The 23,606-nt window shown below is 33.1% G+C and overlaps 2 protein-coding genes and 1 long non-coding RNA gene across 5 annotated transcripts; 2 read left to right on the forward strand and 1 right to left on the reverse strand.

The window, feature by feature from the left end:
• The first annotated feature begins 4,893 nt into the window (after positions 1-4,893).
• Positions 4,894-5,620, forward strand: LOC141481480 (uncharacterized). The gene is made up of 2 exons (XR_012465006.1): positions 4,894-5,311; positions 5,405-5,620. It is a non-coding gene; the product is annotated as an uncharacterized lncRNA (long non-coding RNA).
• A 1,650-nt stretch (positions 5,621-7,270) lies between these two features.
• Positions 7,271-20,455, forward strand: dare (NADPH:adrenodoxin oxidoreductase, mitochondrial). Of its 3 annotated transcripts, none has more exons than XM_074173097.1 (6): positions 7,271-7,481; positions 7,632-7,823; positions 7,875-8,031; positions 8,090-8,305; positions 14,326-15,179; positions 20,248-20,455. In XM_074173097.1, exons 1-5 carry the CDS (start codon positions 7,444-7,446, stop codon positions 15,157-15,159), a joined length of 1,437 nt encoding a protein of 478 aa, XP_074029198.1. In that variant the 5' UTR covers positions 7,271-7,443; the 3' UTR covers positions 15,160-15,179; positions 20,248-20,455. The 3 variants fall into 3 exon arrangements, with proteins under 3 accessions (XP_074029198.1, XP_074029197.1, XP_023023088.2); XM_074173096.1 differs by lacking the exon at positions 20,248-20,455 and adding an exon at positions 15,899-16,116; XM_023167320.2 differs by lacking the exon at positions 20,248-20,455 and having other exon boundaries at positions 14,326-16,116.
• On the reverse strand, positions 19,675-23,046 carry LOC111511305 (U3 small nucleolar ribonucleoprotein protein IMP3). The gene is made up of 5 exons (XM_023167319.2): positions 22,854-23,046; positions 22,695-22,802; positions 22,456-22,559; positions 22,224-22,399; positions 19,675-19,855 (listed from the first exon to the last, which is right to left on the reverse strand). The coding sequence occupies exons 1-5, from the start codon at positions 22,988-22,990 to the stop codon at positions 19,835-19,837; spliced, it is 546 nt and encodes a 181-aa protein (XP_023023087.1). The 5' UTR covers positions 22,991-23,046; the 3' UTR covers positions 19,675-19,834.
• Positions 23,047-23,606: the final 560 nt, after the last annotated feature.

Genomic DNA, 23,606 nt, shown 5'->3' on the forward strand with positions numbered 1-23,606 from the left:
AATGCTTGGGAGTTATGGTTTCAGAGGTATAAAGTTCGGCTCAATGGACTCATATTTGAGAAATCGAGTACAATTTGTAAAATTTGTACTCGATTGGCTCAAAAAAGTGTGGCATATCAAAGTTGTTTTTTTTTTAATGGAACACCCTATATTTCGTTAGTCTTTTGAGCTATAACCGTTTTCGAATTACTGATTTTTTTCAATGAAAATGCTCGATATACAGTGTGAAACTGAATAAGATTGAAATTCTGGCCAAGCTCAAAAGAGGTTTTGGGCTATTGATTTCGATAAAATCCGTTTCTCAATATATTACGGAATGTTCAAAAATCATTGTCATTTTTCTATAATTTCGGACAAAGATAACTTTGTTGTTTTAAATAGAATACCCTGTATTTTTTTGAAACGACACTTATTCAACTTGTTGAAAGAATTCTTATTTGACAGTTATCGTGTTGTATGTTATATATAGTAGTAGTAGTAGTAGATAGTATTTTTTTATTTAGGTTAACCTTATGTAAAAACGTTCAATAAAAATATAATATATAATGTGAGAGTAAATAAAAAGTAGATAAATAATAATAATAATATATAGTAATAAGTATAGATACAGATGCACTCATACATTAAAATGTATTATTGTCTATGATATGCTGCAATGGCGCTTGTTTGAAAGTGTGAATACTTCTGTTGTTTCTCAAAGAACCAGAGGGTTTGTTAAATTCCACTAGTCCTCTGAAAAATAGACTATTGCTGACCTCGAGTTTGTCCTGAATACATGGAAGCTTATATTGGTTCTAGTGTCATATTGGTGGACTTCATTGTAAACTTTAATTAAATTATTGAAATAGCTATGTTGAATACCCTTTATTATTTTGAATATACAAACCATGCTTGGATAATAAGATCTGTTCGAGATTGATAAACACTGAAGAGAAACGGGCACAGTCTTTACAGGGGTAAGTCAATTGCATTTCAGAATTATACACATACAGTTTTTGTACTTGACCTAACTTATTTTCATTCAGAAGATACAATAATGTAGCACAAATGTCAAAATGCGGCTGAATTATACGCAGTTATAAATTGTGATTTTTGGGTTAATACTAAGATGTGGGGCCACTCTTGAAAAAAGGAATAGTTTTTTCGAGATTTTTTTTATAATGTAATTGGCATCAGAATAATGGAAATATTCATGCATGGGCAGTTATTATCTTACATATATGTACTCATAATATAAATGTGCACGAGCTGTAAGTTTTTAGTAGTTGAATACCCAGTGTGTAGGTAAACCAGGCTCAACCCTGTTCCCCAAAAACGTACCATATAAGAGAAAGTAAGAAATCAATCACAAGGGCACATTATGGCGTTAGTTTTTTGTATATTTCCAAGTCGTGTACATTCGGTTTTTGGTTGACAAAGTGGTGAAAATGTGTTCGCAGATATTCTGTTCATTTTTCCTTCCTTTCTCTTACAAAGTTTTCATACAGTCCATATCGCAATTGAAATTTTCATATTCATTTACGCAATTATCAAAGTCGCACAAACAGTAGTAATTCATGAAAAACATTTTTTTTCTAAAACAGAACTGTGATTTATAATTTTCTTATTAAAATGCAAACATTTTCATAACTATTTGAGAATAACCAGCGTTTACGAATCCATTATTTTGTCAATAAGAATGCGTGGTGAACTCTTTTCTGAAGACAATGATCCCAACTAGCAATTTTATATTTTTTAATGGTTGTGAAAACGTTTTGGAGAAACAAATTATAAAACTGTATTTCTCCCAGAAATATTTTCAATGTGTTTTTATAAAACAGCTATAAATAGGAAGTTGGCACCGTTTCATAAAACATTATAGTCTTTAATAATATTTTGTAAGGCCTTTCACAAACACTATAAAACAGTTTTATAAACATTTCAGCAATTACTATAAAATTTTTCTAACACTATTCGTAAAGAATCTTATACAATAATCGAAATATAATTTTATAACAATTTTTTAGTAATTCCAAGTAAGTTTTATAAAATAAAATGCAGCCTAAAACGATAACGATAAAATAAAAAAGTGTTCGAAATGTTTTTTCAAAGGCGCAAGAAGCAATTTTGTATTGGATATTTGGAAAATATAATAGATATGTCACAAACTAAAAACTAATAAATAGAAAGTTAGGGGTCATTTTAATAATTCCACTTTTGTACTTATAAAACTGTTAAAGACATTGTTTGTGCTTCAGAGATTGATATTTTAACTGTGAATGCAATTTTATTGACAAATATAAAGCCTATTATTAGTAAAATTTAAGGGCGCCACTATATTATTGAAATTTTTGGAAAAAACTATTAATTATACAAAAATTCACTCTGTCTACGTATTAATTTTCTAATCGCAAATCAAATCTGTTCTAAATAATATAATCTTATTATCTATGTACTTTTCATCTGTGCAGTATTTCATGTTTTCCACTCATCTAATGTCAGTATTCCGAATTGCTATCATTTTAAAATAGCGTCATTCTATAAAATAATTTGTTATCAATGGCAAGAGTTTTAACGTATTTTAGCTTATATGTTACCCCTATAAAACTTTTAAGAAACAGTTGTAGGAGTGATGGTATAGCGGCAGAGTCGGACTACTTTTAAAGCTGTAGCTCGAAGGAGTTTTTAGCCAGTAATTTGAGTGTATATAAACAAGGTGCTCCACTCAAATCAACGGATTTCAATTCTCAATAACCTTTTCCTGTTTTTACCAAGAACAAAATTGAAGCACTACGTTATGTGGGACTTCGTCCAAAAAGAACCGCTTTCCTTAATTTTTTCCAATGACCAATATTACACTTCGTTATTGGGTACACATATAGAAATTGTTGTACCTAAATAGTTGAAATTATCATTAAAGTGACAATGTGGTAATGAAAACAAAATGTGTTTGAAAGCATTCCAGTAAAATAATTTCATTAAAGCTACAGAATGCAGTTACAAAATAATCTTGAAATAGTTTTATAAATAGCATGAAAGCCTCACAGAAAAATGCTATAAAACTGCTACAAAATAATTTACTTTTATAGAAAAATATGTTTTATAAATTAATTGTAAAACGTTTCTGTGAAAATTTTTTGCCAAAAAAATTATCCTATCAAATTTGTCTATTTCTAGTCATCTGTGTCGAAATAACCAATGAAACCATCATTACACTGATAACTACCCATGGATAGTTTTCACGGGTAGTTATCACTTATGTCATGACATTGCTAAGCAACCAACACAATAAAGTTGTTTGACATAACAGTAATTCAATTTATTTCGAAAATGTCACTTCCTCGCTTTGGTGTTCAAAATGATGCGGCAATTGACAAAATCATTGAAGAAAATACACCAAAAAATACTGTCAATAGTAAAAAATACACTTGGAAAATATTTATGGAGTTTTGTGACGCCAGAAAATATGAATTGGATGGAAATCGTACTCTCGAAGAGCTTGCATTAATACTCAAGGATTGGGCGATTAATATGAGAAAAAAGGATAGCAGAGTTTAAGGAGGCTACTGTTAAAACCGTATGGAATATAACAAGCAAATTAGTACAAGAAAAGTATTACAAGGAGTATAATATCATGCTAGACCCCTTTAAAAGTGTTGCATTCAAACAAGCGCGGAATGCACGCGACGCAGCACGAAGAAATTTACAAACAGATCCCACTAAACGCAAAACAAGCTCAGTACCATTAACTTCAAATGAAATGAGTAAAATTATAAACTTTTGGGATGAAAATACCCCTATAGGACTCCTACGCAAATTTTATCACATAGCAGCGGTGGAATTGGCTTGGAGAGGTGGTGAAGGTGCTGCTTGCTTAGTTGATTATTTTCATATCACGGAATATCATTATACGAATTGTTCTTTTAATAACTGTGTGTTCAATAAATAATTTTGTTCGAATTGCAAAAAATTTTCTCACCGAATATCCCTCGAACATTGATAAATAACTCATAATTTTATCACAACTTCCTCAAGCACGTTATTTTAGGTAACAAGTTACCAAATAACGTGCTTTCGAAAACTGTGATAAAATTATTTCGTTAGTTATCAATGTCCTTGGGATATTATAGCTGATAATTTCGTGACTATTTTATAACGGCTTTTTAATTTTATTTTATAAACGTTTCTATGACAAATTTATAAAACGCTTTTATTGCTTACAACTGTATTATGTTCACGGCTCGTCTAATATAATCAATTAACATTCTGGAAGTAATTATAGAACATCAACAAAATAAAACGGTTGCAGCAGCATAAAAGTATAAAACAATTTTGCTGGTTGGGATATGCTTATACAAACCAGAGTCATTTTTTTAACAACTGGCAAAAAAAATCTGTCTGATCCTAACATTGAGCTCGGAACTAACCGATCATATTTTTTTCAAACTATTTTAATGAACACACACAAAGAGCAGATATAGGTAACTGAGACAATGTATCTGCATCATCCAACGCTTGCCGAGCAAGCTAATCGAGTGCTCAGATTTGTATACGAACTCTGGAAATAATCAGGTTCTTCAAAGTCACGTGAAGCCAGATGTTTGTCAAATTTCCCCATATTGTTCATAATCAATCTTATTATGACGCTACACCATAGAGATGATAATATGAACTGACATGTCGTCACTTATACCTACATTTCACCTTTCACCTGCGGATCACACAACGTCTTGACCACTGCGTCACAGCACCATGAGACAAATCAAATTTTTCATATTGGAAATATGCAACACGTACAACATCGTGACGTAGTAACTGACGATGACGTTGAGTGTATGAGTGACGTAATGCCAGAACGTGAATCTCTTCATCTTTTTTTACTTGTTGGAGTCAATGTTCTTCCTTCAATTGCCAGTTTATATTAGGTTTGTTCTAGCAGCGATTTCAAACGATACGGAATCGTACGAAGCATGCGCATACGAATATAGGCGTTCTAGCAAAGCAAATCCAGGATTCGAACTAATAGTCGCATGTTCTAGCGAAGACGAGATCCAGTTTGCAAACCGTATGAGAACTGTCGAAGTAGTCCAGAGGAATTCGTAAGGATTTTCAGTTTGTGACATGCGCAAATATTCGGAGTGATCGAGTGATCCGATATCACGTTTGTTATGATTTTGGAATATGGATTTGTTGGTTATGATATGTACTAAAGAAATGAGAAACCAAAATAGAAATATTTAGTGGCCTGATAATTGGTTTAAAAATCTTGTTTTTTATAGAACGGCAATCCTCAAAACTGTCAATTTTTTCATATTTGCGTTTGGAAATTCAGGTGAGTAAAATGATTTTATGTTTTTGAATGAAAATCAAGCAAGCATTTGGTGATTTTCAACTATGCATCAACTATTCAACTCCATTATTACAGGTAGGATTAGCCGAAATGTCATCAGAGTCATCAAGCTCTGAATCAAATTGGGGAAATAATTCTGAATCATCCAATGATGACGAACTTGTCGAAATGCTGTTTCATCACCATGAGGAAGAGGATGAAGATAATCACATCAATAAAGATGCTGCAGACCACAGAAATTTTGTAGCTTGACAAGTTTTAAGATAGCAATAAAATTGTAATATTTCTGTTTGTTGATGTTCATTTCATTGTTTGGCATAAGTTAAATAAACATCCATTCAGGTAAAATAAGAATGATTTTTAAAACAGTATAAAAATATAATTTGCTCAAGGGTGAGTACTTTACGACCGGATTAAGAGTCAATTAAAATAATCGGTGCTGAGAATGACACCACATCCTGTCATTTGCTAGAGAGACAGCACAGCCCCAGCACTGATTATTTTAACGGGCTGTTAATCAGGTCGTAAAGTACTCGTCCTAACACATAAACTAATAACTTCTTTCTATATAATGTACATAACAGGAACCCTATGTATAACATAAGATATCAAACTAAATCCCTCTTACTAACATTGAATTCAGAATATTTATCAACATCTGAATTCTTATTTTTGCTCATTTGTATGAGCAAATTATTTCTTGTTTCTAATAATTCATTTCTCTTTCTTATTTATAACTTTTCTTTTTCCAATTTTAACATATCTTCTATTTTGAATTTTTCCATTTTGACCAAGCCGATGACTATTCAAGCCAATTCAATATGTTCATTTTTATCGGTTTTCACCTTTACTTTTCGCTGCACAAAATATAAATTTCAAATTTCCAACTGATAAGTCAGTTTAAATGACAATTTGACAATTGACATTTTTCAACACAAATAAGGGCCGGTTTATCAATATGTAGTTAAATGCTCCTGTTAGCTACCTCGAAGCTAAGCTTAGCTGATAGTCAATGTTGCAGTTAGTATTCAAATCGTTTATCATACATACCCTGACTGATGCTAATGTTTAATAACTGTTAGTTAACTAAGGTTGGCATAAGTGACTATTTCAGGGGCTTGTTTTTATTGGAGGATTGATTTTCAAAAATGACAACTGCTAACAAAAAGTTCATGAGTTATACATAATAACCTATATGAGTTGAGAGGGCATATGAAAAACGAAAATGAGCAATAAAAGAACATCCAATTTTACCGAAACAGACAGATCACTCCTAATAAAAATTGCCAATTCCTATAAATTTATCATTGAGAACAAAAAAAAACTGATGCCATCACATGGAAGAAGAAAGAAGAGGCCTGAAAAAGAGTTGAATTTGATTTTGATTCCTCTACATCAGGACCTGTAAGTCTCTACCTCATCTAATTCTTTGAAAGCATCATTACGTTCATTAACAATGTAAGGTCTTCTTTGAACTCCAATATATCCTCATCTTCGTCATTCAACAAATGGAAAACTTCTTTAATCAAACAATTATAGTAATTAACCCTTTACTTGCAAAAAGTATTTCTCAAATTATCATAAATAACCTAATTTCGCAAGCGCGACCACATAACCACAGAATATCGGAACTGATATTTTGTGACATAACTGTCAGCTTAAATAAAAAAACTATCACTTTCTAGCGACTGTTACGGTCACTGAGACTTCAGCTACCAGTTGATGGTAACATGATAACGAAAAACAGTTTGACTAGGAGCTAAGACAAAACCATTAGTCAAATGAGGTTAGCTGGCGATTGATAAACCGGCCCTAAGCGTTCTAGCAGGACATGAATCCCAAACTATTTACAACCAGTCTCACGGGATACATGCGCAGTTGGCCAGTCCATAACACCAGCTTCAAACCATCCGAAATTTCTTGCTAGAACAAACCTATTATGATGACAATACAATTTAACCTTAACCTCACCACAAAAATTAGAATTTAGGTTTTAAGCTAAGATGTGTGGAAAGTGTATTTATATTTATCCATATTCCAAATAATTATGAATATTATAACAAGATTCTTGCGTCCCTAACTCAACGTGAATCGGTTTTAAATCGTTTATCTAAATGAAAATAAGTTCCAACACAACCAACTGCTGTCAGAGGTATTGTGTCCTAGATTATTAAAACACCCATAAAGACTAATGATAATGATTTCAGTTTTAATATACTGGCAGTATATTACAACTGAAATCACTTGTCTAATCATATTTTGAGCTTTGACTATTGTCTTTATTTATAAACTTTATAATCAGAAATATGAAGATTGGCAGTAGATTGTGTTTCATAAAAAGATTTCTATCAATAAAACCCCACGTTAAACCAAAAATATGTATAGTGGGAGCTGGCCCTGCAGGATTTTATTCAGCACAGCGTCTTGTGAGGAAGTTGGATTCTTCAGAAATAGACATTTATGAAAGATTACCAGTACCTTTCGGATTAGTAAGGTATCATCCCAAACCTTATCATCATTAATGTATTTTCATGATATGTTTAAGATTTGGTGTTGCTCCAGACCACCCAGAGGTTAAAAATGTCATCAATACTTTCACAAAAACTGCAGAAAATCCAAACATTAGGTTTATTGGTAATGTCAATTTAGGAAGAGACATAACTTTGGAAGAATTGAGAAATGCATATCACATTATTCTGCTTGTGAGCGAATTAACATAATTTGCCTAAAGTTCAAACTTCGGCACACTATTTTTTTTAGACTTATGGTGCTGAACAGGGAAAACAATTGAGTATACCTGGTGAAAACCTTCAAAATCATATAGAAGCAAGGAAAATAGTTGGTTGGTATAATGGTATACCATGGGACGCAAATTTGGAAATAGATCTCAGTGGAGAAGTTGCTACAATTTTTGGACAAGGTAACGTTGCCATAGATGTTGCTAGAATATTACTCAGCCCTGTGGATGAACTGAAGGTAGGTACTTTTCAATATACTGCTATTGAATGCCACATGTACGTTTATTACATTCTATAGATCTAAAACTTGGTAGTATAAAATAGACAGAGACACCTCTGACTAAATAGAAGAATGACTCAAGGGATGGAATTATATATTTTTCAAAACATCAAAATTATAACAGTAGGACTGTTTTATTGAGATAAGAAATGTTCATTATAGTATTCCTGCAGGTTGTAGTATGCTCTTGGCATGAGGAAGTATTTTACTGCCTTTCTAAAGTGCAGGAGATGTTTCAATACTTTTAAATATTGCGGTAGATGGTTATATATTTTCCTACTTTCATATTTAACTGCAATTTTTGTTTACTTTGGTTACAATCTCCAAACGTTTCAACTGCAACTGCGGCAGTCATCTTCAGTGGTGTGGTCGAAGTACTCTTTTTGATTTATCAACTGAAACTGAAGCTCTCACTTCTGCCATGTCATTTATCGTACTGATTTTTCACGCACTTTCTGTAATGGCGAGTTTGAGCGTACTTCCCGTGCGATTTTGGTGACATGGCTTCGTTTTAGCGCCTTTCAATGTTGTGCCAGATATTTGGTAGATATATTCTCTCTTCCTTTATGTTGAATAATGATTCGACGTTGCTAGCCTCTCGGTATTTTTGAAAATGATCTTGTGTTCCCCGTAGGACAGTGAATGTTCAGCGACTGCAGACTGCTAGATTTGTCCCAATCGGCAACTCCGCTTGTGCTTGTCTAAGAGGGTAACAATGCTTCTTTTTGTCTGACTGATATAACCTTTCCCACAGTTACATGGAATCCCTCTGATTTTAGTGGATATCTGCTGTCTTTTGCTGATCTCAGAAACTCCGATATTTTGTTGGTTACTTTGAAAACACTGTTAATTTTCTCCTTCTTTGGAATTTTTCAGATTCGGTTGGTGACACCTTCAAGGGGTGAAAAGGCCGCCATAAGAAGTCTCAATGCTGACGAAAATATCATTATTAAAGTGGTCACACCTCAAACTACAAAAGCAATCTCATTAACCTTGTCAGTCAAGAAACGTACAGAAGATTACAAAAAGACCCAACAGAGAAAATTTTGAGAAAGACCATTCAACTGATAAAAAAATCTTCATTATCGCCAGAGACTGAGAAGAAACTTTGCAGATCAGAAGCATTACCAACGAGGCTCTATGGATTACTGAAAATTCACAAAGAGGATTCACCACTGAAACCGATATCAAGTGACATATGATCACCAACATACAACCTCGACAAGCATCTGTTGGATATGCTGCAGAAACATGTTGGAAAGACTAAGACGTACATCCAAGACTCCACTGACATCACCGAACATTTGTAAGGCATTACCTTGGAACCAAACGACATTCTTGTTAGCTTCGATATTGTATCCTTATACACAAATGTATCACTCGAGGAATCCCTCAGCTATATAGGAGATTTTTCCACAAGATATCAACTTATTTCGACATTCACTAACGACAACTTATTTTCAATGGAATAAAACCGTTATGAACAAATTGATGGTGTTGCCAAGGGCAGTTCACTTAGCCCAGTAGTGGCGAATTTCTACATGAAAAAAATTTGGAAAAAGAGGCCATTCAAACTTCAGAAAAATGACCGAAGCTCTGGTTGAGGTATGTAGATGACACGTTCGTTGTTTGGAGCCATGGAAAAAAAGAACTTCAGAACTTTCTAAATCATCTGAATAGCTTTCATCCAAAAATCCAGTTCACCACGGAAATATAAGAAAACCTCCGAATCCCGTTCCTTGATGTTTTAGTCATGAAGGAAGGTAGGGAAGGTGGGGGAATCACGGATGCGGGGTAATCGCGGACGTGTATGTTTTACTATGTTAGAAAAGAATGAAAGATATTCCGAGTGATGCAATCGTGAGTCCATCCCAGACGTAGTGCCGCACAATAAGTGGTGAAGTGACGACGCGCTCGTTTTACAAGGTATGTTTATTTAAAGATTCATCAACAATTTCATATATATATTTTTTACTAAAATCGAATAGATGTATAATATTTTAGGTATTACATAGAAATATCACATTTTTTCTTATTAATGTATCATTTAACAATGTTTTTAGGGAGTAACCGCGTGCACCACGCCATTCTAAATTCAAATAAAAATATTGGTTTGTGGTATTGTGTTTGTCTGCTATTACCGCAATTACCCCTACACACCGTATAGTTCATTTAATATCCTTTTTTTTTTTATTATATCCTTGTTTTCTGCCCTGTATCTATATGAAATTGTAAATGATGTATTTTAAAATATACTTATATTTAACTGACTATATTTCAGATACCAGGAAATTACCAAAGAAAAACTGAGACCAAATACAAATTAGAAGACAGAAAAAGTTATTCAGGATATTAAAAGTAAAACACTTTCATTTGGAAAAGCAATTGCTATTTATTCTGTTCAGAAAAGTAGTATACACGACTATCTCAAGAAAGAAGTTATAAAAGAGCCAAAAACTGGCAGAAAGGCTATATTTTCTGAAGAAAAGAGTGAGAGTTAGAGGACTATATCATGAAATGCAGTAAATTATTTTATGGTTTAACTATAGAAATGGTATGAAAAATAGCATTCAAATTTCCTGAAGTAAATAATTTGAAGCACAATTTTGACAAAACATCTCAAGTGGCAGGAAAAGACTGGTTCTATGAATTTAAGAAAAAGCACCCTAATATTTCATTACGTAAACTTGAGTCCACTTCTATCAATGGAATTACGGCTTTTAATGAAACAGAAGTGAAAATTTTTTCATAGACTTTTTTTTACCTTCCACAATCTGAAAAATATAAAAATTACAATGGAGAACTTCATAAAAGTGTAGAAAGGCAAACTTTTTAATTTACCCCGGTAAGTTACTGCGTAAAAATCAAAGTATTTTTCACAAAGAAAAATGTTCTATTTGTCAGTAACTTGTCGTATTTAACGATTTTGCCAATCTAAAAAATTGTTAAGAAATATTTTGATACTTATCTTGACGTTTCGTAGGCCAAAATCTGCCTCCGTCTTCAGAAATGGACAAAAAAATTCTAATATATTGGCAGTATCGTATTATTTCTTAACAATTTTTTTGATAGGCAAAATTGTTAAATACGACAAGTTACTGATAAATAGAAGATTTTTTTTTGTGAAAAATACTTTGATTTTTACGCAGTAACTCATCGTGGTAAACTAAAAAGTTTGCCCTTCTACACTTGTATAAAGTGCTCCATTATAATTTTTAAATTTTTCAGATTGTGGAAGGTAACAAATACCCAAAAAAAAGGTCGATAAAAAACTGATTTTCCTCCACAAAAAAATGACTTTCGTTGAATAGAAGTGAAAATGTTCTTCAATAATTTGGAAATTTTACAAACCAAACACCACTTTGATGCCTGTTTGAATATACAATGTGGACGAGACACGTATATCCAATGTCCAAAGAAATTCAAGAATTTTAGTACCAGAAGGCTAGAAACAAGTTGGTGTGGCAACAATTGGTGAAAGAGGTACTACAACGACAGTTGTCTGCGCTTGTAGTGCTTCAGGAAAGTATATTCCTCCATTTTTTATTTTTAAGAGGAAGCATATTAATGCTCAGTTGTTACGTGGAGGCAATCTTGATATGATAACAGCTGTAAGTGATTCAGATTGGGTCAACGAAAACTTATTTGAAGATTGGTTACACCACTTCATATCTTTTGCTAATCCAACAGTTGTAAATGAAGGTGATGGAAAGAAAAACGAGTATTATTGCTTAATATGTGATGAAAAGTATGAAGATCCACCTAATGAAGACTGGAAAAATGTTACAAATGATTATGAGAACATAAGATTGATTAGTTATAGTTTACTTTTAGTAATAAATAGCATTCATAACCTTAACTGGTTTTGTTTAATTTCAGTTCTTCCTTAGGTGTTCGCAATTTCCCCCACTCTCCCCTAATCAACTAAGTCATAAATGTACAGGAAGAAAACACACAGATCAATACCTACATAATGAATCTAACCATCATCCAAAACAGAACGAACCGTCATCGACACCCTAGTGAACAGAGCTTTGAAAATATGTGAAAAAAGTATGTCGGCAAAGGAATAAAACACCTAACAACGGCTACGACAGAAAAGATATAATCCCGCGCTACGCGTCTAAGGGAGAAGAATAAAAACACCAGTGAATATCAACCCCAAGGCACTATCTATCTGGAAAAATTCTAAAGAATAAGAAAATTGACACCGTCTTCAAACCAACGAAGAAAATATCGTAGTATCTGAAATCAGCAAAAGACAGCAGCGGGAGTTTGCAGGATTCCATGTAACTGTGATAAAGTTTATATCGGTCAGACGAAAAAAAAGCTTTGGTACCCACCTAGTCGAGCACAAGCGGAGTTGCCGACTGGGACAGACCGAGAAGTCTGAAGTCACTGAACATGTACTTTCTGACGGGAACACAAGATTATATTCGAAAATACCGAGAGGCCTAGCAACGTCGAATCATTATGAAACAAGAATGTGTTTAGAAGTCATAGAAATACACAAACACCAAGAGAACTTCAACAGAAAGGAAAAAAGAACATATCTACTAAAGAGCTGGCACACAGCATTGAAAGGCGCAAGAACGAAGCATGTCACCCAAATCGCGCGGGAAGTATGTGCGAACCCGAAAGTGCGGGAAAAATCTGCACTATAAATGACATGGCAGAAATGAGAGCTTCAGTAGATACGTCAAGGAGAGTACTTCTACCACGCCACTGAAACTGAAGATGACTGCCGCAGTTGGAGTTGAAACGTTAGGAGAATGTAACTAAGGAAGATCACGGCAAAACCCGGAAACTAACGAAAACAATATATAGATATTTCTGAAAAAAAATTATCGGACTACTGCGGTATATCGTCAGCCAGTGATGTATACAAAGATTAGCAGTATATTTTTTGTTGCTAGAATACTTTGAAGATCTGGAGTCATTTTGCTTTCATCTCTTCAGGCTAGAGTCCAAACACTTTCAGAAAGGACGTATTTCAAAGTAATTTCCTCACTCTTCTTTTCTGCATCTCACTATTGCCACTATCACTTATTTGATTTATATTGATTCAATAGTTTTACGGAAAATAATCACAATCATTGCTATAACACCCGTCATGGAAATCTCTTGCAGCCTGATTTTCATCGCACATCTCTGTATCAAAGAAATTTTTATTGTATTGGTTGTAAGTTTTATAATATTCTTGATGATCATAAAAAATCATCCCCCAATGTTCACATTTTTAAATCAAGATAATAATTTTTTATTTCTAAACTATATAATTGATTTTTTTTTATACATGTATATGTAAATTTGTATTGTTGACATGTCCTTGCTCAATGTAATGATGTAACTGAAATATTGACGTTTTTAATCATTTATGTAACCTTTGTGCATTCAAATGATAAAATAAAGAAAGAAAAAAATCGCATCTGTTCCAGACATATGACTCAGTTTTAACAGGTAACAAATACACCATCCTCAATAAAACTACAATCTTTACTTTCCTTAGTTCTAGATTTTCAGAGAGGGATTTTCAGTTTTCAAAATTCAAGTATCTGATGCTGTCTAAGGAGTGTTTTCATTATTATTGATCAGATCAGAAGATAGAAATGTGAAGTAACTTTTTCAATTATTATAAATAATTCATCATTATTGAACTCGATTATATTAATATTGAAAATTAATAATGATGAATTTTCACTAGCAATCCATGATTGGTACTAGCATTTGGGGGAAGTTATTCAAATTCAATATCGAATCAAATTCAAATTGTAGGCTATTTTTAAATTTGAATATTTTGGGAGAAAAGAGTTTATTCAGACAAATTTCTCTCACTGCTTGAGATATCTGGGGACCACAACAATTGTGGTAGATGTGTATTCTCTATTAGAATACAAGATATTTGATGGGATACATACATGCATACATTTTAATAAATTGATAGATGTAGCCGTTACTACATACATTTTTTATTTTAGAAAACTGACATCACCGCGCATGCTTTAGAAGCCATATCTTCTTCAAGGATCAAAACTGTTTATGTGATAGGTCGAAGGGGCCCTCTTCAAGCTGCATTCACCATTAAAGAACTCAGGGAAATGCTGAAATTGAGAAATTGTTCCACAATATGGCAACAACAAGATTTTTGTGGTATTGCTGAATACATTCCAAAGTTGGAGAGACCTAGAAAACGTATAACTGAGCTTATGTTGACATCTTTAGGGCAAAATACCCCAACTGAAACAGTTAAAGAGTTTAGGCCATTATTTCACAGGTCACCTTTGCAGATTTTGGGAGGTAATAAAGTAGAAGGAGTGTTATTGGGGGTCAATAAGCTAGAAGGTGATAATTTTCTAAATCAGAAAGCAGTTTTGACAGATCTGCAGGAAACTCTAAGAAGTGACCTTGCTATATCTAGCATCGGCTATAAATCCATTCAAGCTGATGATGAGATACCTTTTGATTTTGATAAAGGTGTAGCAAGACATACAAATTTTAAAGTTGACCAAGGCTTCTATGTCTCAGGTTGGCTAGGAACTGGACCTCAGGGAGTGATACTTACTACAATGAATAATGCCTTCAGTGTTGCAGATAAAATTTTAGAAGATATGCAATCTGAAAATTTAGTTAAAGTCAGTAAAGCAGGTTATGATGCAATTGAAAAAATATTGTCGAAAAAAAATATTCAAAGAGTAATGTGGAAAGATTGGAACAAAATAGACAAGTATGAGCTAAGAGCAGGAGCTAAAGTTGGGAAACCAAGAGAAAAAATTATTGAAATTGAAAAGATGTTAGAGATTGCCGCTTCATGATACTGTGATTATTTGATGAGGTATAAGTAAAATAAGGTTAGTTGGGTCATAAAGCTTGTTGATTCATAATTTAATTTCTAAAAATATATATTCTTGATAGACGTGATTTTTTAAAAACAATTCAAATAATGAAGCCAAAGATTGGTCATTTTTCTCTGCATATGTTTCGTCTAAGATGTTTAATAATCTGGAAATACAACTTTTACTAGGCATTTCAGTAATTTTTCAATTTTCTTAACCAAACCTGCATTATTCCCATTAAATTTTTATTAGGCTTATTAGCTACTTTGATACAATTCTCACAATACATCCAAATAATATTAACCAATATCAGCCATCTCATACCGATTTTTGTCTGTTTTGGAAACATCATTCTGTACCTAGTTTATAAAGTGATTTTATATTCTAACACATAGCACCAACAAATTGAGTTATTTAATATTGAAATTCATGCTTCACTTCATATAATTATCAAGTTTGAACATCTGTTTTATTTTAAAAAGAGTAGTTCTTTCATTAAATGATCTTATTCGTCCATATGCATTATTTTATTTCAAATATATATTTTAGATAAATTTAGTATAATTTTTTTCAGACCTCTAGTTTATTTTATGATTCTTGAAAACCAAACTTTCTATTTGGTAAATCAGACCCATACTTGTAGGTAATTGTAATTTGTTTTCAATAATCAAATACATGAACACGAGACAAGATTTTATGCTAATTTTTATATATATAGAACTCACACTGGCAGTATGAAAAACTTATTCTACAAGGGACTACGGGAATTTAACAATTTACCAAATGCCATTGAAGAGGCAAATACTGTATGAGGGTTCAAAAGTAAACTATTGGAATATCCAGAGCGTTAGTTGGTTGGAAAATATGTATATATGCATGTGTGTTACTATATTAATATTTATTTTTAACATTGGTTCTAATAAATTGAATTTTTTTATCTAGTTTATCATTATTATTGTTATTATCTATATACAGATTTGAATGTTATTAATATTGTTGGCAGGCTGTGGAAATTTGAATTGTTATTACATAAGATTAGGATATATCCTATATGGTTTCCAATTCATTTTCCATTCATCATAATATTCAGAAAAATTCGAATATAATGTTCGTTTATGGTGTTGCCTTCAGAAAACTAACTTCAAGTAGAGTAAAGGTGCCTAATGTGGAATACAATTTTATTTCAATGAGAAAAAATTAGTGAATTTTGATATTTCTCTAAAATATCTTATTGGAGAATTGGTAAAAAGGTTCGGGATGTGAGGACATCATTATTTACAAAATATCAGCAAGTGGGTACCCGCAAGAAAAAAAAACAATGAAAAGTGTTTTTTTGGTAGTTCAAAAAATGGGTTCGTAATGTGGAATACCCCAAATCCTGATGTGAAATAGTTTTGAATGAGCAGAAATATTGAAGAAATTATCGATTTGAATGTATATAAACAACGAAGTAAAAAAAGTCATTTTAATTTTGAAATTTTCAAACAAATTTAAGATCGAGAAGTATTATATCAACGGCAGAAGTCACAAACATATGGTTCTTTCTCTGATCCTGCACATTCTTCGTGAGCCCAGCAGTTACACATGAAGCACATAATCCAAATTTCACCGCGATTGTTCTCAGAAAAATGCTCTTCACAAAAAATGCATTGAACGTCATGATCAGGATTTGCTTGCCCATGAAAAATTTCATCGTTTTCCGAAGAATTATGGAGAGAAATACTTGATGCAGCAGATTCTGAACTTGATAAATCATTTTTCTGGCATTTTTTTTTATTTTTCATGTTAGCACTACCATTACGACTACTTCTCTGGGCTGAACTACAACCTGCATTTTCTGTAATTACTTTTCTCTTAACTGCAACCTTCTTCTCCTTTGTCGGCGCGTTTAAAGATAACTCGAGCTCATCCTTATTCGGCGTCGAAGTAATAATTTTTGCTCTTCCTGGTTTTCTGCCTCGAGTACCTTTTTTTCTTTGTAAGGTAGGTATTGGAGCAATGTCTTCTGGTTTGACAAGGGACTTACTTGTACTTGCCGCCCTTTGTTCAACTTGTTGGTTATCAATTGATGCCTCTGGCATAGATACATTGTCAGCAGTTGCATTTTCCTTGTTACGTTCAATCACTAAAAAATCTTCTTCATTGAAAATATTTCTCCTAGTTGGATAAATTCCTGTGGTAGCAAATCCTTTGATGGCTCGCTCTGCTGATTGTAACTTCAAATAAGCCCGCCCAAACAGTTCGCATACATCAAAATGATTAACAGGGCGTTGATTCTCTTTCAAAAATATTCTTATTTCTTCATTATAAAATATTTTCAGAGGCCCCATTACTGTCTTGTCAAGTGGCTGCATTTTATGGGAGGTGTGTTGCGGCAAGGAAAGTATTGTAACAAAATTTTCTTTTGCTTTTATTATAACGTCTAGGTTTCTAGTATGAGTGTTATGCCCATCCAAAATCAATAGGACCGGGTTGGTTTCAGATGGACGAACGTATGAGAGAAAGTGATCAAACCAAGCAGTAAATAGATCCATTTGGATCCATCCTGATGGGTGGAATTTAAACAAACTGCCAGGTGGAGCTCCCTTCTTCAATTGTTCGTTACAATTCTTGCGCGGGAAAATGATCATTGGCGGTACGAATACTCCATCTGCGCTCATACAGAGAGAAACAGTTATTAGCGATCCCCGCTCTGAAGAAGTAAGGGTCCCAATTTGACGTTTACCCTTCATAGCTAAAATTTGAGGACACTTAGACTGTACAACGCTTATTCCACATTCATCTACATTGAACATTTGCTTAGGAGAAAGTTTCTTCTCTTCCATAATATTTTCCAATAAATCAAAAAATTCGTCTACACTTTGTTTGTTAAACCCAGCAGCCCTAACAACAGATATACCTGTTGGCCGTCTAAAGCTGATTTTATCCCTATGCCGGTTAAGAAATCCCTTCATCCATTTCTTTCCTGCATATTCTTGTAGTAATGCAAACTTATTTGGAATGTTATTACGTTTCGCTAATTGAAATGCAAGAGAACGTAGATCTCTTCTCGTTAATCCAAAAAAATTGTCTTTCCATTTTCAGGACATGGTCCACAAGGTTATTTTCCAATTCTAGAGGTAAAATGGGATTTCTTCCCAATGATTCTTTTTTGATATCATTATATTTTTTACGCTTTTACAGTACCTGAATAGAGTGGCACGTGGTACATTATAAAATTTTGCAGCTCGCAAATAGTTTGTTTGCATTCATTTTAGGGCATATTTTTCACTCACCATCTATATTTTATTCACTCAAAAAATATCTCTCCAAAACAGTATGGAAATAACAAGGTACATTAACTTTTATTTGCCGATGAAAAAGAGTCAGCTGTGACTTAAACCACGTTCAGTTTAATATTTCTGATCTACTGCGCAATAGACCTGACAGATTTCTGCATATTGAAAGTTATGAAAAGATTTACCAAATACGTCAATTCAAGGGCAGATGGCGTATGTAGTTCTTTTTATAAGAGGGTATTTCACACTAGGAACCTATTTCACATTAGGCGACTTTACTCTACTAAATTTGTTAATAATTAGGCAGTTCTTTCTCCACCCGTCTTCTTAGTCGAAAGCATTTTCTTCGATGTATTTCAGTAATACTTATTGTGAGATCACATATAGTTCACAAAACCCCAACATGTATTTCACTATACAATAGCTCCTTCTTGAGGTGTGTTCAATTACAGAAGTAACTAAAACTATTTGTGTCGTTTTCAAGTCCCTCTTTACTTGAGTTATCAAACCTGGCAATAAAAATATCAATGAAAAATTTCATGATTATCAAAATCACTGAAATCATGATTCTAATATTCGTGTGAATACAAATTTAGCCAAAATAATATTAGGTGAACAATTTTATATAATTCATGGGTAAAAAATCTAGAAACTTTTTATATTTGCATATTAGTAAACATGTAAATGGAATGAAGAATTCAAAATTCTGTGTCACATTTCTAATTATTTTAAAATGATACAGAAATAAAATTAAAAACAATAAAGTAGTAAGTTGGGAAGATGCGGTTGCCTTCCTGGACCAGTAGATAAGTTATTGCCCCAGAGAAATGTAAACACTACGAATCATATGAGTTATTATCAGGTTACATCTCCTTGCTATATATATTTTTGAATATTGTCCTGAAGCAAAATTGTGAAACTAGGTAAATAAAAAAATAACCTGACAAGTGGAATCTCTGGAATGAAATGAATATATTAAAAACACTTTACTCAAGTTATCATCATCAGGATCTTCTGATAATTCTTAGTTGATTAGCGAAACATGCGTCGAGGAAGGCAATTTTGTTCTGGTGAAATCAATATTATGTTGAAAAATAATGTTTAATTATATTTAATGTACCCTTCTAGGAGCACTTCTTTTTTGAACCATTAATTTTTCTCTTATTATAAAAAGAATATTGTTATTAATGAAAGGACTTTAATAATTTCAAGCATATGTGAAAAATACTATAATAAAACATAACATCGATTGTGACATGTTAATCAACAGGCATAACTTCTATGTTACATCAAAAAATGTAATTGTGTTTTCAGCATCACAGATGTACTATTTTTCTCATGAACCTGCCCTCAATCAAGTTGAATAGTTCCTTCACTCACAGCAGAAAGTCGTCCCTCTGAAAAAATATAGAACTCATTAATTATTTATATTCATTTCAATGTAAGAAATGAAGTGCAAATTTTAATCAAGGGTGAAATATAGAAACCTTATTAAGATATATAAACCACAATAAGGGGTTGGAGAAATTAATAATTTTGATTCAAGTTTGAACCCTGCCAATTGTTCCAAAATTAGTGAAAATTTATCAGTTTGCATGTGAAACACTGGAGTTATTAATCTCAATAAATTCAACCCAGAGCCCAAAAACGAAACATTTGTTTCTATGTTTTTCTACAAGTGGGATTGACTGAAAACTTGCTACAAATATCAAAGATAAACGAAGCTACAAAAGTCATCTGTTGCATAGTCATGCTTCTACATTGTCCAACAAACAATATTAGTTTGTAGTTTCAGCTGCAAGGCAACTAGTTGAAAAGAGAATTTGGCTTTGCAACAAACCACCTTTGGTCACTAATATTTTTGGTTTGATGAGTCTTCTATTATTTCCATAGTTGGCGTCTTCGTAATGGGAGGTAACCATAATATTATCATACAATGTGTTTTTATAACTCAACAATAATGTAATCACATCAACAAAATAAAATATGTTAATGAATGTGGAAGTTTTTGTTAAACACTCTTAACATTACTGGAGTTGTGTGGACAAAACTCTTCAAATATTGTCATTCGAAAAATACAATAAAAAAATTAAAGTGAAAGCGATTATATTCCCCCCCCCCACGTAAGGGAGATGCCATAGCCTTCACTTAATCAGGTTTGTATTTCAAGAGATCATAGTTATCAAAACTGGCGACTGAATAAAGGAGAAATACGTATATTCAAAATTTGATATTTCGAAATGAAATTTCGAAACATTTATATCTCCCAACTTTCCACACAGTAGGTTCTGGTAAATGCCTGCCGAAAAACAACTACTTTCCCGACTAATACCACACTGGATATTGAATTATATCTGACAAACATTTATGCAAGATTCACAGAGGTTACTCTCACAGATGTATACATCTCTCCTCGATTCAGTCGTCAGTTTTGATTTATGTTAGTTTTGGTACACGAGGTGTGTCTTTCCCACTTGAGGCTTTGTTCACGAGATGGAGCTGTTACTAGTTAACAATCTTTCTCTCAGACAAAGGTTTCATATATGAAATGAATCAAGTCCCAGGCACTTTGCTGGCTGGGTAAGATCTTCGCTGTACTGACGAGAGGTAATACCTCGAAACCGCGGTATACTTGCATAATGTCAGCATGATCCTGCTGCTGGATGAACGAGAAACATCTGTGCACAATTCAATATATAGATTCAATATCCAGCGTGGTATTACCCGGATAAATCATTGTTTTTCGGCAGGCATTTACCAGAACCTACTGTGTACGAAGTTGGGAGAGATGAATGTCTCGAAATTTCATTTCAAAATGTCTCTCTAGGGTTTCAACAAAAACTATTTTTGTTCTGAAGGTGGTTGACAATGTTTCATGGTGAATTTCAGTAGTTCGGGCTTCCACTGTCTAATAAGAACAAATAAAATTGGAAATTAAAATGAATAGGTGAAAATAACAATTATGTTGAGCAAAAAAATCTTAAAATGAAATTACAATAAAATAAAAATCAAGAGAGATTTCAAGTCAAGCGATGTTCCAATTGTTAGTATCCACAATAGTCATCGGGTGATGACAGTCATTAGACGATGAAGATGCTTTGAACAAAGAAATATCTACGGCTGATGAATACTCTGACAAGTATTTAAAAGTCAAACTTTTAGCTGAAAATCTTTCAAACAAGAACATTATTGCTGACTCTCTTTCTCAATGCTCTAGTGAAACGAAGAAAAAATTCAAACTAACGAAAATTTAATTTATGAAGTTTGATGGTGAGATCGAAGAATGGCTTCCTTTTTGGAGTCAGTTTCAGAGGGTGCATGATGATGAAGACATTGCACCAGAGGACAAATTTTAGTATCTGATCCAAGCATCAATACCTAATTCAAAAGCTCGTCAATTCATAGATAGTTATCCTCCCAGTGCAGAAAATTACCCAAAAGTAATTAAAAGCTTAAAGAAAAGATTTGGGAGGAAAGATCTTGTAGATTTCTATGTGCATGAGTTGTTGAAACTAATACTGAACAATTTGTCGACTCAAAATAACCTTAGCATCCTTTATGACAAAATGGAATCCTAATTGCATGCTTTGGAGACCCTCGATGTAACTTCAGATACTTGTGCAGTCATATTATATCCTTTAGTAGAGTCTTGTCTCCCGGAAGACCTTATACGAGTATGGCAACGAAGCAGTCTTTACAACAATGACTCTACAGTCAAAGATTGCCTAGACCAGTTGATGAATTTTCCATCAGTAGGCAACTTACCAATCCATTGTACTCCAGTACATGCTGTTTGATCTTGGAATTGTCTACCCAAGTAACAAAATCTTCCAATGTCCTATTAACAAGAAAAGCTGGATCTTTTATCAATTCTGGTCCCACTCTTACATGTCCTTGCTCTATTAATTTTGTAGCTGATTTTATTGTCTCTGACATTTTATCTAAAATGAATATTGATTATATAAAAAATATTTTCTGTTCATTTACATTAACTCACTTCTAACCATTACAACTGGTAAACGCCTACGACAAAAACAAGATGCTGTTACTTTTTCTGCTAAACTGAGATCCCATCTTGTAGGGATCAATCCCATAAGATACCTAAAAATAGTGTGAATTTTTATTTAATCCTATTTGAGCTGAATAGGACACCATCCACAGATTGTAAGCCATTGATCAATGATTTTAAGTGGCAATATTAATGCAAAATCATATATATTGTTATACAGTACTTACAGTTTTTCTAACAATTGAGCACTGCTTTCTGTTCGGAATTGATGATTTGAGTCGATTTCTTTAATTTTTCTTGCAAGTTCCCGTATATTCCTAGCTAATTTATTATACCTGAAAGAAAAACATTTAAAAACAATCTCCTACAATTTCCTATAGACTTACTTTGTATAATCTTCCCGTTTTTGTATGTGATATTTCTTGAGTACTTTAACTTCATGTAGATTATTGTCTACTTCCCACGATATGAAATCAACTTTCTTCAGTAGTTTCTGTTCATGGTATTTCAATTTTCGAACCATTTTACCCTCATGTATTTTTGGTTATATTCTGATATGGATCACAGAACAATAAAGATGAATAAGATAACAAAATTTTACCAGCAGTGCTGCCATACCATTTTTGAACTACTTTCGACAAAGCATCACAGAACTCATAATAATATCCTACCGTACATCCGACAGAATCGGAAAAATCTTAGGAAAACATTAAATAAAAACAGTATTCAAGCCCACCCGGAACATACAACAAAGCCTTAAATCTGCGAACGACAAAAGAGATCCACTATCAGCTTCAGGGGTATATCGTATACCATGCACCTGTGGATAAGTTTATATAGATATTTTCAACAGATCAGAGAAACTGTAGATTAGGTCAAATAGACAAATCGGCAGTAGCGGAACACACGCTTAGTGAAGGAGATCACACTATACTGGTTGAAGATGTGAAACTCCTTCCCACGATCATGGATACCACAGTCGACTCGTACGGGACGGGAAGCCATAGAAACCCCATACTCAAATATGCTGAAGTGGCAATAGCGCATTGTACAGTTACGGCTCTTAGAGATGACTAGCCACAGGCAAGTCACCAGATATTTGCAACAGCAAGCGGACAGACTAGAGGAATGGGCCAACC

Source organism: Leptinotarsa decemlineata, unplaced genomic scaffold (genome assembly GCF_025532065.1).
Source record: "Leptinotarsa decemlineata unplaced genomic scaffold, Ldec_3_MD MMD2_tig00000199_RagTag_RagTag, whole genome shotgun sequence".
In the NCBI taxonomy this organism is placed as follows: domain Eukaryota; kingdom Metazoa; phylum Arthropoda; class Insecta; order Coleoptera; family Chrysomelidae; genus Leptinotarsa; species Leptinotarsa decemlineata.